At 41.0% G+C, this 13301-nt stretch overlaps 1 protein-coding gene across 1 annotated transcript in view; it reads right to left on the bottom strand.

Moving 5' to 3' along the window:
- bcl9l (bcl9 like) overlaps positions 1-13301 on the bottom strand; it is a 114121-nt gene that overhangs the window by 40281 nt on the left and 60539 nt on the right. The window contains exons 2-3 of the mRNA XM_034168492.1: positions 7780-7853; positions 7114-7527 (exon numbers count right to left, since the gene is read on the bottom strand). Of these exons, the coding sequence (XP_034024383.1) occupies positions 7114-7438 (325 nt within the window). The 5' untranslated portion in view covers positions 7439-7527; positions 7780-7853. The remainder of the gene's footprint in view (positions 1-7113; positions 7528-7779; positions 7854-13301) is intronic.

Genomic DNA, 13301 nt, shown 5'->3' on the forward strand with positions numbered 1-13301 from the left:
CCAGTGACCATCTGGATGATCCAGAGGAGGCATGGGAGAAGGTCATGTGGTCAGATGAGACCAAAATAGAGCTTTTTGGTAACTTCACTCGCGGTTTTTGGAGGATGAGAACACCACCAACAACACCATCCCAACCGTGACGCATGGGGGTGGAAACATCATACTCTGGGGGTGCTCTTCTGTAAACGGGACAGGACGACTGCACCGTACTGAAGGGAGGGTTAGGGTTAGGGTTACGTTAGGATGGGGTTACGTATTGCGAGACTTTGGCAAGCAACTTCCTTCTCTCAGTAAGAAAGTTGAAGATGGGTTGTGGCTGGGTCTTCCAGCATGACAATGACCCCAAACAGAGCCAGGGCAACTAAGGAGGGGCTCAATAAGAAGCATTTCAAGGTCCTGGAGTGGCCAAGCCAGTCTCCAGACCTGAACTCAATAGAAAATCTCTGGAGAGAGCTGAAACTCCAAACCTGAAAAATCTGGAGAAAATCTGTACGGAGGAGGGAACCAAAATCCCTGTTGCAGTGTGTGAAAACGTGGTCAAGAACGACAGGAAACATCTGACCTCTGTAATGGCAAACAAATGTTTCTGTACCAATTGTTAAATTATGTTTTTTCTAGGGGATCGAATACTTATTTCATGCAATAAAATGCAAATTAATTATTTTAAAATCATATAATAGTTTATATATATACAACCCCTGGCAAAAATTATGGAATCACCGGCCTCGGAGGATGTTCATTCAGTTGTTTAATTTTGTAGAAAAAAAGCAGATCACAGACATGACACAAAACTAAAGTCATTTCAAATGGCAACTTTCTGGTTTTAAGAAACACTATAAGAACTCAAGAAAACAAATTGTGGCAGTCAGTAACAGTTACTTTTTTAGACCAAGCAGAGGGAAAAAAATATGGACTCACTCAATTCTGAGGAATAAATTATGGAATCACCCTGTAAATTTTCATCCCCAAAACGAACACCTGCATCAAATCAGATCTGCTCGTTAGTCTGCATCTAAAAAGGAGTGATCACACCTTGGAGAGCTGTTGCACCAAGTGGACTGACATGAATCATGGCTCCAACACGAGAGATGTCAATTGAAACAAATGAGAGGATTATCAAACTCTTAAAAGAGGGTAAATCATCACGCAATGTTGCAAAAGATGTTGGTTGTTCACAGTCAGCTGTGTCTAAACTCTGGACCAAATACAAACAACATGAGAAGGTTGTTAAAGGCAACCATACTGGTAGACCAAGGAAGACATCAAAGCGTCAAGACAGAAAACTTAAAGCAATATGTCTCAAAAATTGAAAATGCCCAACAAAACAAATGAGGAACCTGGAGTCAACGTCTGTGACCGAACTGTAAGAAACCGCCTAAAGGAAATGGGATTTACATACAGAAAAGCTAAACGAAAGCCATCAACACCTAAACAGAAAAAAACAAGGTTACAATGGGCTAAGGAAAAGCAATCGTGGACTGTGGATGACTGGATGAAAGTCATATTCAGTGATGAATCTCGAATCTGCATTGGGCAAGGTGATGATGCTGGAACTTTTGTTTGGTGCCATTCCAATGAGATTTATAAAGATGACTGCCTGAAGAGAACATGTAAATTTCCACAGTCATTGATGATATGGGGCTGCATGTCAGGTAAAGGCACTGGGGAGATGGCTGTCATTACATCATCAATAAATGCACAGGTTTACGTTGATATTTTGGACACTTTTCTTATCCCATCAATTGAAAGGATGTATGGGGATGATGAAATCATTTTTCAAGATGATAATGCATCTTGCCATAGAGCAAAAACTGTGAAAACATTCCTTGATAAGACACATAGGGTCAATGTCATGGCCTGCAAATAGTCCAGATCTTAATCCAATTGAAACCCTTTGGTGGAAGTTGAAGAAAATGGTCCATGACAAGGCTCCAACCTGCAAAGCTGATCTGGCAACAGCAATCAGAGAAAGTTGGAGCCAGATTGATGAAGAGTACTGTTTGTCACTCATTAAGTCCATGCCTCAGAGACTGCAAGCTGTTATAAAAGCCAGAGGTGGTGCAACAAAATACTAGTGATGTGTTGGAGCGTTCTTTTGTTTTTCATGATTCCATAATTTTTTCCTCAGAATTGAGTGATTCCATATTTTTTCCCTCTGCTTGGTCTAAAAAAGTAACCTTTACTGACTGCCACAATTTTTTTTTTCCTGATTTCTTATAGTGTTTCTTAAAACCAGAAAGTTGCCATTTGAAATGACTTTACTTTTGTGTCATGTCTGTGATCTGCTTTTTTTCTACAAAATTAAACAACTGAATGAACATCCTCTGAGGCCGGTGATTCCATAATTTTTGCCAGGGGTTGTGTGTGTATATATATATATATATAGTACCTTAAGTCTCTGGATGTTGTGGGACTGTCTTGGTTGACATGCCTCTGCAGCATCGCGTGGTGGTTGGGGACAGTGCCTCTGGATTGGCAGACCATGGTGGTGGTCCCTCTGATTAAGAAGGGGGCCGGAGGGTGTGTTCCAACTACAGGGGGATCACACTCCTCAGCCTCCCCAGTAAGGTCTATTCCAGATTACTGGAGAGGAGAATTCGACCGATAGTCGGACCTCGGATTCAGGAGGAGCAGTGTGGTTTTCGTCCTGGTCGTGGCACACTGGACCAGCTCTACACCCTCCATCGGGTGCTCGAGGGTTCACGGGAGTTCGCCCGACAGACGGATTGGTGCAGCGCCTGCAGTGATGCGGTTGCTGTATCGGACCGTCGTGGTGAAGAGAGAGCTGAGCAGAAGGGCAAAGTTCTCGATTTACCGATTGATCTACGTTCTGACCCTCACCTATGGTCATGAGATTTGGCTCATGACTGAAAGAACAAGATCGCGAGTACAAGCGGCCGAGATGAGTTTCCTCCGCAGGGTGGCTGGGCGCTCCCTTGGAGATAGGGTGAGGAGCTCAGTCACAGGAGCTCGGAGTCGAGCCGCTGCTCCTCCACGTCGAAAGGAGCCAGCTGAGGTGGCTCGGGCATCTTTTTCAGATGCCCCCTGAACGACTCACTGGAGAGGTGTTCCGGACATGTCTCATTTGGAGGAGGCCCCGGGGAAGACCCAGGACACGCTAGAGGGACTATGTCTCTCCGCTAGCTTGGGAACGCCTCGTGGTTCCCATGGAGGAGCTGGGGGAGGTGTGTGTGGATCAGGAGGTCTGGGCGGCTTTGCTTGAGCTGCTGCTCCCGCGACCTGACCCCAAATGAAGTGGAAGAAAATAGATGGATGGATGGAAATCATATAATGTTATTTTCTGGATTTTTTTTTTTTTTTTTTTAGATTCTGTCTCTCACAGTTGAAATGTACCTATATTAAAAAATACAGACCTCTCCATCCTTTGTAGGTGGAAAAACCTGCAAAATTGACAGTAGATCAAATACTTATTTCAACCACTGTATATCTCAAATATTTGTAATAAAAAGCTCAGCATGGACAGAGTCTGGGTACAACAGCTAGCAGCCACTGGTCTCTGCTAGGGCAGCTCTGGACATCTCTTTCTGGCACACACCGGATGTCACTCAAAGTGACCATGCCCTTAATTTGCCCTCATCACAGGGACATAATTGAATAAAATATTTTCAGTGAATATGAAAACTGTATTCCGTAAAGTATCAAAGTTATAGCCAATGTCAAAGTTTGTTGTCAAAAATCAGGCTTTTACCCCCAAAATAAGCATGGGTATAGGATAATAATGCATCATCTAGTAATCATCCAGACAAAAGATGCTGCCACATATACAATCTCTACGGCCACACTTCACGCTCATAACGACGACAATGACGATAATGGCAGATGGATCATTCATTACATAGACTAACACTGCATTGCATGTGAGTCAATAATAACAACAACAGTCTTTGTTTCTAAATACAGTCTGGTACACAAGTATTTGGACACTGACCGATTCTGTAATTTTATCTGTAGTTGCCAAGTGGTTACTGCACTCAAATCAGAAGGCTTCCAGTCTAAGACGACCACCCGTGTCCACTCTCTAATGTGGAGTTGCGCCAGAAAGGACATGCGGCATGAAACCTGTGACAAATCAACATGCAGATCCATATCGGATCCACTGCCCCCCCACTACACACACTTTCCCAGGTGTCATGGAAGGGGAAAAAAATAGATTTTTGCATCAGGGTGGAAACTTGTTTACAGTAGTGTTCAGAATAATAGCAGTGCTATGTGACTAAAAAGATTAATCTAGGTTTTGAGTATATTTCTTATTGTTACATGGGAAACAAGGTACCAGTAGATACTCACAAATCCAACAAGACAAAGCATTCATGATATACACACTGTTAAGGCTATGAAATTGGGCTATTAGTAAAAAAAAAAAAAAGTAGAAAAGGGGGTGTTCACAATAATAGTAGTGTGGCATTCAGTCAATGAGTTCATCAATTTTGTGGAACAAACAGGTGTGAATCAGGTGTCTCCTATTTAAGGATGAAGCCAGCACCTGTTGAACATGCTTTTCTCTTTGAAAGCCTGAGGAAAATGAGACGTTCAAGACATTGTTCAAAAGAACAGCATAGTTTGATTAAAAAGTCGATTGGAGAGGGGAAAACTTATACGCAGGTGCAAAAAATTACAGGCTGTTCATCTACAATGATCTCCAATGCTTTAAAATGGACAAAAAAAAAAAAAACAAAAAAAAAAGACACGTGGAAGAAAATAGAAAACAACCATCAAAATGGATAGAAGAATAACCAGAATAGCAAAGGCTCACCCATTGATCAGCTCCAGGATGATCAAAGAGTCTGGAGTTACCCTGTAAGTGCTGTGACAGTTAGAAGATGCCTGTGTGAAGCTAATTTATTTGCAAGAATCCCCCGCAAAGTCCCTCTGTTAAATAAAAGACATGTGCAGAAGAGGTTACAATCTGCCAAAGAAAGAGAAATGGAGGAATATTTTGTGGACTGATGAGAGTAAAATTGTTCTTTTGTGTCCAAGGGCCGCAGGCAGTTTGTGAGACGACCCCCAAAATCTGAATTCAAGCCACAGCTCACAGTGAAGACAGTGAAGCATGGTGGTGCAAGCATCATGATATGGGAATGTTTCTCCTACTATGGTGTTGGGCCTATATATCGCATACCAGGTATCATAGATCAGTTTGGATATGTCAAAATACTTGAAGAGGTCATGTTGCCTTATGCTGAAGAGGACATGCCCTTGAAATGGGTGTTTCAACAAGACAATGACCCCAAGCACACTAATAAACAGCAAAATCTTGGTTCCAAACCAACAAAATTAATGCCTCGCAGATGTGAAGAAATCATGAAAAACTGTGGTTATACAACTAAATACTAGTTTAGTGATTCACAGGATTGCTAAAAAAAACAGTTTGAACATAATAGTTTTGAGTGTGTAGCGTCAACAGCAGATGCTACTATTATTGTGAACATCCCCTTTTCTACTTTTTTTTTTTTACTAATAGCCCAATTTCATAGCCTTAAGAGTGTGCATATCATGAATGCTTGGTCTTGTTGGATTTGTGAGAATCTACTGAATCTACTGGTAGCTTGTTTCCCATGTAACTATAAGAAATATACTCAAAACCTGGATTAATGTTTTTAGTCACATAGCACTACTATTATTCTGAACACTACTGTAACTGTATAAGGGACAAAGGTTGCTTCCTGCAGTTTCTGCAGTTAAAGCCACAGAAACATAACTACTTCAGAGCTGTCACAGGTGTCTTCCCTCATGAGCCTTTTTGCAGTCAGTTTTTGAGAACTGCCCACTCCAGACAGATTTACCATACAGAAACATGGAGTTTGCATTTGCTAACAAGCAACAAAAATCAATCCAGTTGACTTGTTGTAACTATAAGAAATATACTCAAAACCTGGATTAATCTTTTTAGTCATATAGCACTACTATTAGTCTGAACACTACTGTATTTCTGCTCTCATGTTGGACATAGGCTTGAAAGAGAACCTGCTTTCTATTGGAGCCAGCCTCGTGTGGCCACTCAAGGAACTGCAACTTTTTCTTGTTCTGGGTGGGCTTCATCTGAACCCATCAAAACTTACCTCTTGTCCAACACTCAAGCCCTTGCAAGCAGAGACTATGCGGTATATGGCCCATTAAAGAAAGAACTTCTTAAATGTGTTTCATTTTGGCAGTTAATGTATTATCCTAACAAGTTGGCGACATCTGCGATTTAGTTCAGTGTCTTTTCTCACACAGTCTGTCCAGGTTTTGCGGCAGAGATCTGAAGTACAGAGCCCAGTTAGTTGCATTTCATTTTGAATGTACTTTTGTTTGTCTGCAGGGAGAAATTAGAACACAGTGAATAAAACAGGAATGGTGAGAGACTGAAGGAGTGTGAGAGAGCGTGTGGGGATGTGGAGGGGGGAGGCCAGACGGAGCCAGAGGAGATTTCCATTCAAAAGATCCACCCTCTCTTCCATTCTTTCCCTCTTTCAGCCTGTTGGTCTTTGTGTTGCAACCACACCTGTCCTGAGCATGTCAAGGTGTGTTCTCACCACCCCCCACCCCCCCAAAGGCCACATTACTCTCACAAAGTACTATTAAGATAGTCTGTAGTTATATTGCTCATGTGACTATGCAAATCAATACCGCACTCAAATTCAAATCAGACACTTTACACAAAACCACATGAACACAAATGTTTACTGAGACACTCACAAATGGGAATGTTTCCCACCCACTCTACTACTTTACTAACAATCTCTCAAGGCTTACCAAATATTCACAAGCTCATGACCCGCCTCCCCGCCAGAAGGCCCTGACAGTTTCTCAACTGAGATACGTCACTGGAAGCGCAGGCAAAGCACGACTATCAAAAGCCGGGGAAATTTTGACGCTTCACAGAAAGGTCAGGGTATTTCAGCAAAAGAAAACAAGTTCTTCTGACCTCTCAGTCCCTGCATTCATTTCCTGCTGTGGAGGAGGTGAATGCACGGAATCTGCTATTTCGGGTCAAGATTTGTCTGACAGGAGCTTGAAGGAAGTGCACTTCTGCTTACACTGAACAGAAACACTCCGTCTGTACGTCCCAGATCCCAACACTCTGTGTGTGTGTGTGTTTGTGTGTTTTACCTCCTTTGGCATCTGTCTCCAGACTGGACGCAATGGCATTTCTTGTTTCACTCAAGTCGAGAGAGACACTTCGCTCCCTCTTGGATTTCGTTTTCATCATCACTCCAACACTGCTTCCTGATTGGCTAACAGCTTTCACGCTGGGGTTGTTTGGAGAAATCTGGTTGGTTTTGACTCCATGGCTCCCGGCACCAACACCCTTTGGACCCAGGTGGCCCGCAGCTCCCTGCTGCTGCGGAGCCTGTTGGTTTACAGTGGGGATTTGGGAGCTGCAGTCACTGATGACATGCTTGTCATGATTGGCCAGTTTATTGTCAGGGTGCATTTGACTGGCTGGTGATTGAGGTGGAGGTCAGGTATGTAGAATAACGTTTGCCCGTCTGTCAATAGCACTCACATTGCTTACAGGTAACTCTGATGGAAAGAAAGGGGGGGGGGGGGGGACTCATGAGTGTGTCAATATAAAACTTCTAAGACTTCATCTTGATGGAATTTAAACCCAACATCAGTGTAAATAAAGCCTCTGAAATACAAACAAAGTGCAGCTTATACAACACAGATGCATAGTACAGACAATCTCCCACGAAAAATTAACCTACATGATGTGCACAGCACTCTGGTTCTGGATTAGGTCTCAACAACAAACTCTTCAGCATGTTGACTCACCTCATCTCACACAGACCGTCAACTGATATAGTACCATTCTGCTTGACAGGAGACCTCACTGCCCAAACATGGACCTGTGGGACAACAGCAGAGAGAGATCATCAGTGGAGCAACATGACAAAGTTTACTGTTAATTCCATCTATCAGCGTGTGCGTCCTAAGCCTGTGCGTCAGCGTCATCATCAGCAGAGATTGTAAAGTAGACGAAAAACTACAGTACTGATAAAACATCAAGGCCGCAGAGACACCAGCATGACTGTCCCTTTAAGGGAAAGAGAGCAAAAGAGTTTGAGCTGGGGGAGGGACCTGCAACTCAGAAGCAGCTCTCAAGCGTTTTAGGTCCTCCCCCTACGAACACTTTGCAAACCACAAAAACATCACCACACATTCCACAACACTGTCTGTAGCAATATATGCCTTTGCTTCCCACACACACACACTTCTAGTCTCACACTTAGGCAAAACCATAAGCAACACATTTTCTAATGAATGTGACCTGATCATTATACAATTCAGTTCCAACAAAATATTTACTGAAGGGTAAATCGAAACTGCCAACTTTGGCTTTCAGTGTACCAGGAAGCCTAGAGGCAGCCTATAACTATCACCTCTCAGCTTCTTACAACTAGCCAAATTATGAAAACAAACAGCCTTGACAGATGCGCTCACCATTAAAGGGCAACTTCTCTATTTTCCCTGTTAGACACTAACCTTTGTGTAACAACTGGACAAGTGCGGAGTTTTAATGACTGATATGTGACTGGTGTATCGCCTTCCTCCCTGTAGGATCTCTCAGTGGACAGTTGAATAAATATACATTATAGACAAAGAATACCAATGACTAATTGAGCTCCTCTCCTTTTATAGTATATTTGAGCGAAACATACAGGAGACACGTAGATATAATGTAAGGATGGGCGATATAAACGATTTAACCATTTCACGGTATAAATTTGGCCGACGGTAGAGATTTCAACTCCACCGACCAATCACGGTAATGCTTGTTGATGACGTCATCGTGTCTTCCTCAGTGACTGAACGAACTGGAAAAGGCTGCAGTCAGTGCTTTGATCACAGGCTCCATCTCCACCTCAGCAGATTAAAAACTTGTCCTTGTAAGAGTGTAAAATTATAAGCTGTTTTAACCCTCTGGAGTCGCCTGACTGAATTTGGTCAAGTAAAAGTCACATGACCGAATTAAGCAATTGTCCCATTAAATTCACCAGACTCAGTCTCCGTTTCAATGAGTTTTAAAAGTGCGAGCATCAAGCTTTATACGAGTTTTAAAATTATGTTAATAGACCTGGTCTGAAGAAGGGCAGCGCCCGAAATGTCACTACTGCTTCTCTGTATCTAAATAAAACTTTTTGCACGGGAGCGTACAGGCAGTGTGCGTTTTATTTTTTTTTTTTATATCTGTCTCTTTCTTGATCCAGCACACCTTTTATTTTTTTTTTTATACATATTGGATGTGTGTGTCTTTTCTAATATACCTGCTATAACCTGAATTATGATTAATAATTTTCCCAATTTTTTTTTTTTAATTTTGTGAAATTTATGGTCATATTTGGTCCGCGTATTTGCAGAAAGCCGCAGTAAACAGTCTCACATTTCCTCATTCAATTGCGTTGAGTGCTCCTTCTCACCAAGGAGAGCAGAGAAAAATAAAACCACACCTTCTGCTCTATCATTGGTGGAATCCCCAAGACAGGATCATCAACCCACGTGGTAGCATCTGAGGACTTTCTGAACAAAACGCATCAAAAGCACACAAACCAACACTGCCTCCTGCTGGACAGAAGCAGGAATGGCAAAATGAGATTATTCCAATGCACAAAAATACATGTCTAACAAGTCAGAGAATCAGGTGCTCAAAATTTATATATATATATATATATATATATATATATATATATATATATAATTTATTTTAATCAATTTAGCTTTGCAAAGGGACTACATATTCGGAAGCACTTTTTATAGTTACGTTTATATCGTGTTATACACCATTACCATGAAGGGATTCAATTTATATCGTGATATGAATTTTAAGTCATATCGCCCAGCCCTAATATAACATGTATTGCACAAATGTGTGGATCTCAGGAAATAGGCTGGAGAGTAAGTCGCACCTCTCAAAAAAATGCATCTTGGGAAGGGGTGAAATATGCAACTCCCTTTTTAACATGGCAATTCCCTGGGGATGAGTTTAACAACAGACCGGGGCTCAGTGTAGCACATGTGCAGAATTCAGCATTTGTGGTTACTTAACATAAGAACTTTTAAATTTCAAAAATAAGCAAGAAGGACAAATACATGTGTGATGGGCAACATATCCAGACTGTATCAGATAACATGCAATACGAAAAAATGTCACATGGACACAGATACAGAAGTCAACAGTGGATTTTTGCAGAAAGCCCTCAGCATGCGGTGTGTTCCAAAAGCACTTACTAAAGTGCAAAAATATGCAAGATGGACAAATAAACATGGATTGGACAACATACTGAATGCTTTTTGACACAGATGACCATTGATTACTGATGCACAGCATTGGAAATACTACAATAACAAATTGAGGCAATTATATATTTTTTTAATCAGCTCTTTAAGTTGGGATTTTTATGCATTGCTGCACTGTATTTTTGTTATTGGAGTTTCTTCTGTCTATTGTGCCGATTACTGGGAAAGATCATGTGAACGTGTTTGGTATTAAAGTTATGTTGCAGAACCTCCCAAAGTAATTTAAAGAAAAATCTGTGACTTAATCTCAGGAAAATACACTTAATATGACAAAAATAGTTAATGGAGCCCAGCTTCAAACATGGCCAAGTTCTCAATCTCTCTCAATCTCTCTCTCTCTCTCTCACGAGGGGGAAAAAACAAAACAACTTGACTTTCCCTTTATCATTTGGTAGAAAATGCAAGTCATAGACCAAATAAAAATGATCACAGACCCATGTATTTGTTTGTGGAGGCCCCCTTTGGCCAGGGTGGGGAGTGGGAGGAGTCTTCCCTATTTTCCATCAGTGGAAAAACATGACGTAAACCAATCAAAATGACCGACCCCATGTGGTATTGGAAAAAAAACTGCGAAGATTGAGGTGCCAATGCTGCTTCCAGAAGGACAACAAGAGGAAAGTGTCAGGTCTGTGACATGTCCAAAACAAGACCTCTCTTTCTTGTTTTGGGCAGAAATTGTTTTTCTGAGTGGCACAAGTAAGTTGTGTGACATCTTATTTTATTATAAATAGTTGTACAAAAAAAACAAAAAAAAAAAAACCAAACCTGAAGCATTTCCTGCATTGTAATGTAAATAGTCGCATACAACTGTTGCTTGCTACATTTGTACATATGTTTTTGAAACTGAAAAGAATAAGCAATATACCGTAATTTTTGTTATTTACAGAAATAATTTTTTTTATTTACACAAATTACAGAAGTATGGTATCAGGGGACTGGCGTGATTGGATAATGAGCTACTTACACAATAGGTATCAGTGTGTCATTGGTGGGACAAATTCTGACTTCTTGAAGAATACATGTGGGGTGCCCTAGCATTCAGTCCTTGGGCCATTTCTGTTTATGTACATTAATAATACATGTTTGGTTTCAAAGTCCACAAGTTGTATTTTGTTTGCTGATGATACAACTGTATGTACGACTGTTTTGTAGTGGGGATCATTTGGGACAGCTCCCGAACACAATGGAGAATGAATTACAGAAATTTAAACAATGATTCGATTCAAACAAATTATCGCGCAATTTCGGTAAAACTAAGTGTATCATATTTGGGAATAAGTCCAGGAACTTATTATTACATGATACTGACATTGTAAGACATACAAAATTACTTGGTGTTTATATTGATGACAAATTAAGCTGGAAAACACAATTATGTTAAACCTAAAATGTCAAAAGTCATTGCAATTCTGCATAAAGCACAAGACTTCCTCTCCCAACATTATTTAGCCATTATAAATCATACATTACTTGTTCCATATATGACATATTCTGTTGAGGTGTGGGGAAATACATATATAACTAATACTAATCCAATATTTCTGTTGCAAAAGAAAGCTATAAGAATTATCAGTAATAAACCATATCATGAGCCACTGAATCAGTTATTTGCTTGTTTACAAATTTTAAAAGTCTGGGACTTGGCTGATTACATCACAAATCAAATTATGTATAAAGTCAAAAACCTTTGCCTCAGTATGTCCAGAATCTGTTTAAAATGAGGGACTTCGGCTACAATTTGAGAGGGACATTAGTATTTGAGAAATTAAAGATCCGAAATACTGTAAAAAGCCATTGTGTTTCCGTCAAAGGTGTTATATTTGGAATAACTGTCCTGATAATATTAAATTACTTGGTACCTTAGTTGGATTTGAAAGGCTTTCCAAGAATATATTTACCCATTATAGTTAGAAGAATTAGGTTTACCATTTTTGTGCACTGTTTGGTTGCGTTTTGAAATTCTGGAGCATTAACTGAGCTGTATTGTTTGTGCACATTTCTTTTGTGTTGTTATTATGAGTATGTATATATACACACATACACACACACACACACACATATACACACACACACACACACACACATATACACACATACACATATACATATACACACATACACATATACACACACACACACACACATACACATATACACACACACACACACACATACACATATACACACACACACACACACATACAACATACACACACATCTCCACACACACACACATCTACACACACACACACACACATCTACACACACACACACACACTACACACACACACACACACATCTACACACACACCCACACACACACACACACCACACACACACACACACACACACAACACCCCACACACACCACACACACACACACATCTACACACACACACACCACCTACACACACACACACACACCTACACACACACACCTACACACACACACACACACCTACACACACACACCTACACACACACACCTACACACACACACACACACCTACACACACACACACACACACCTACACACCTACACACACCTACACACACACACACACACCTACACACACACACACACACACCTACACACACACACACCTACACACACACACACACACACACCTACACACACACACACCTACACACACACCACAACCCACACTACACACACACACACACACACACCTACACAACACACACACACACACACACACCCACACACACACCCACACACACACACACACACACACACACTACACACACACACACACCTACACACACACACACACACACACACACACACACACACACACCTACACACACACACACACACCTACACACCTACACACACACACCTACACACCTACACACACACACACACACACACACACACACACACACACACAGTGAGGAAAATAAGTATTTGAACAATGTCCACTGTGAGAGACATAAGCTAAACAATAAAAAAAGAAAAAAAAAGAAAAAGAAAAAAA

The sequence above is a fragment of the Thalassophryne amazonica genome, chromosome 4 (assembly GCF_902500255.1).
Source record: "Thalassophryne amazonica chromosome 4, fThaAma1.1, whole genome shotgun sequence".
NCBI classification, from domain to species: domain Eukaryota; kingdom Metazoa; phylum Chordata; class Actinopteri; order Batrachoidiformes; family Batrachoididae; genus Thalassophryne; species Thalassophryne amazonica.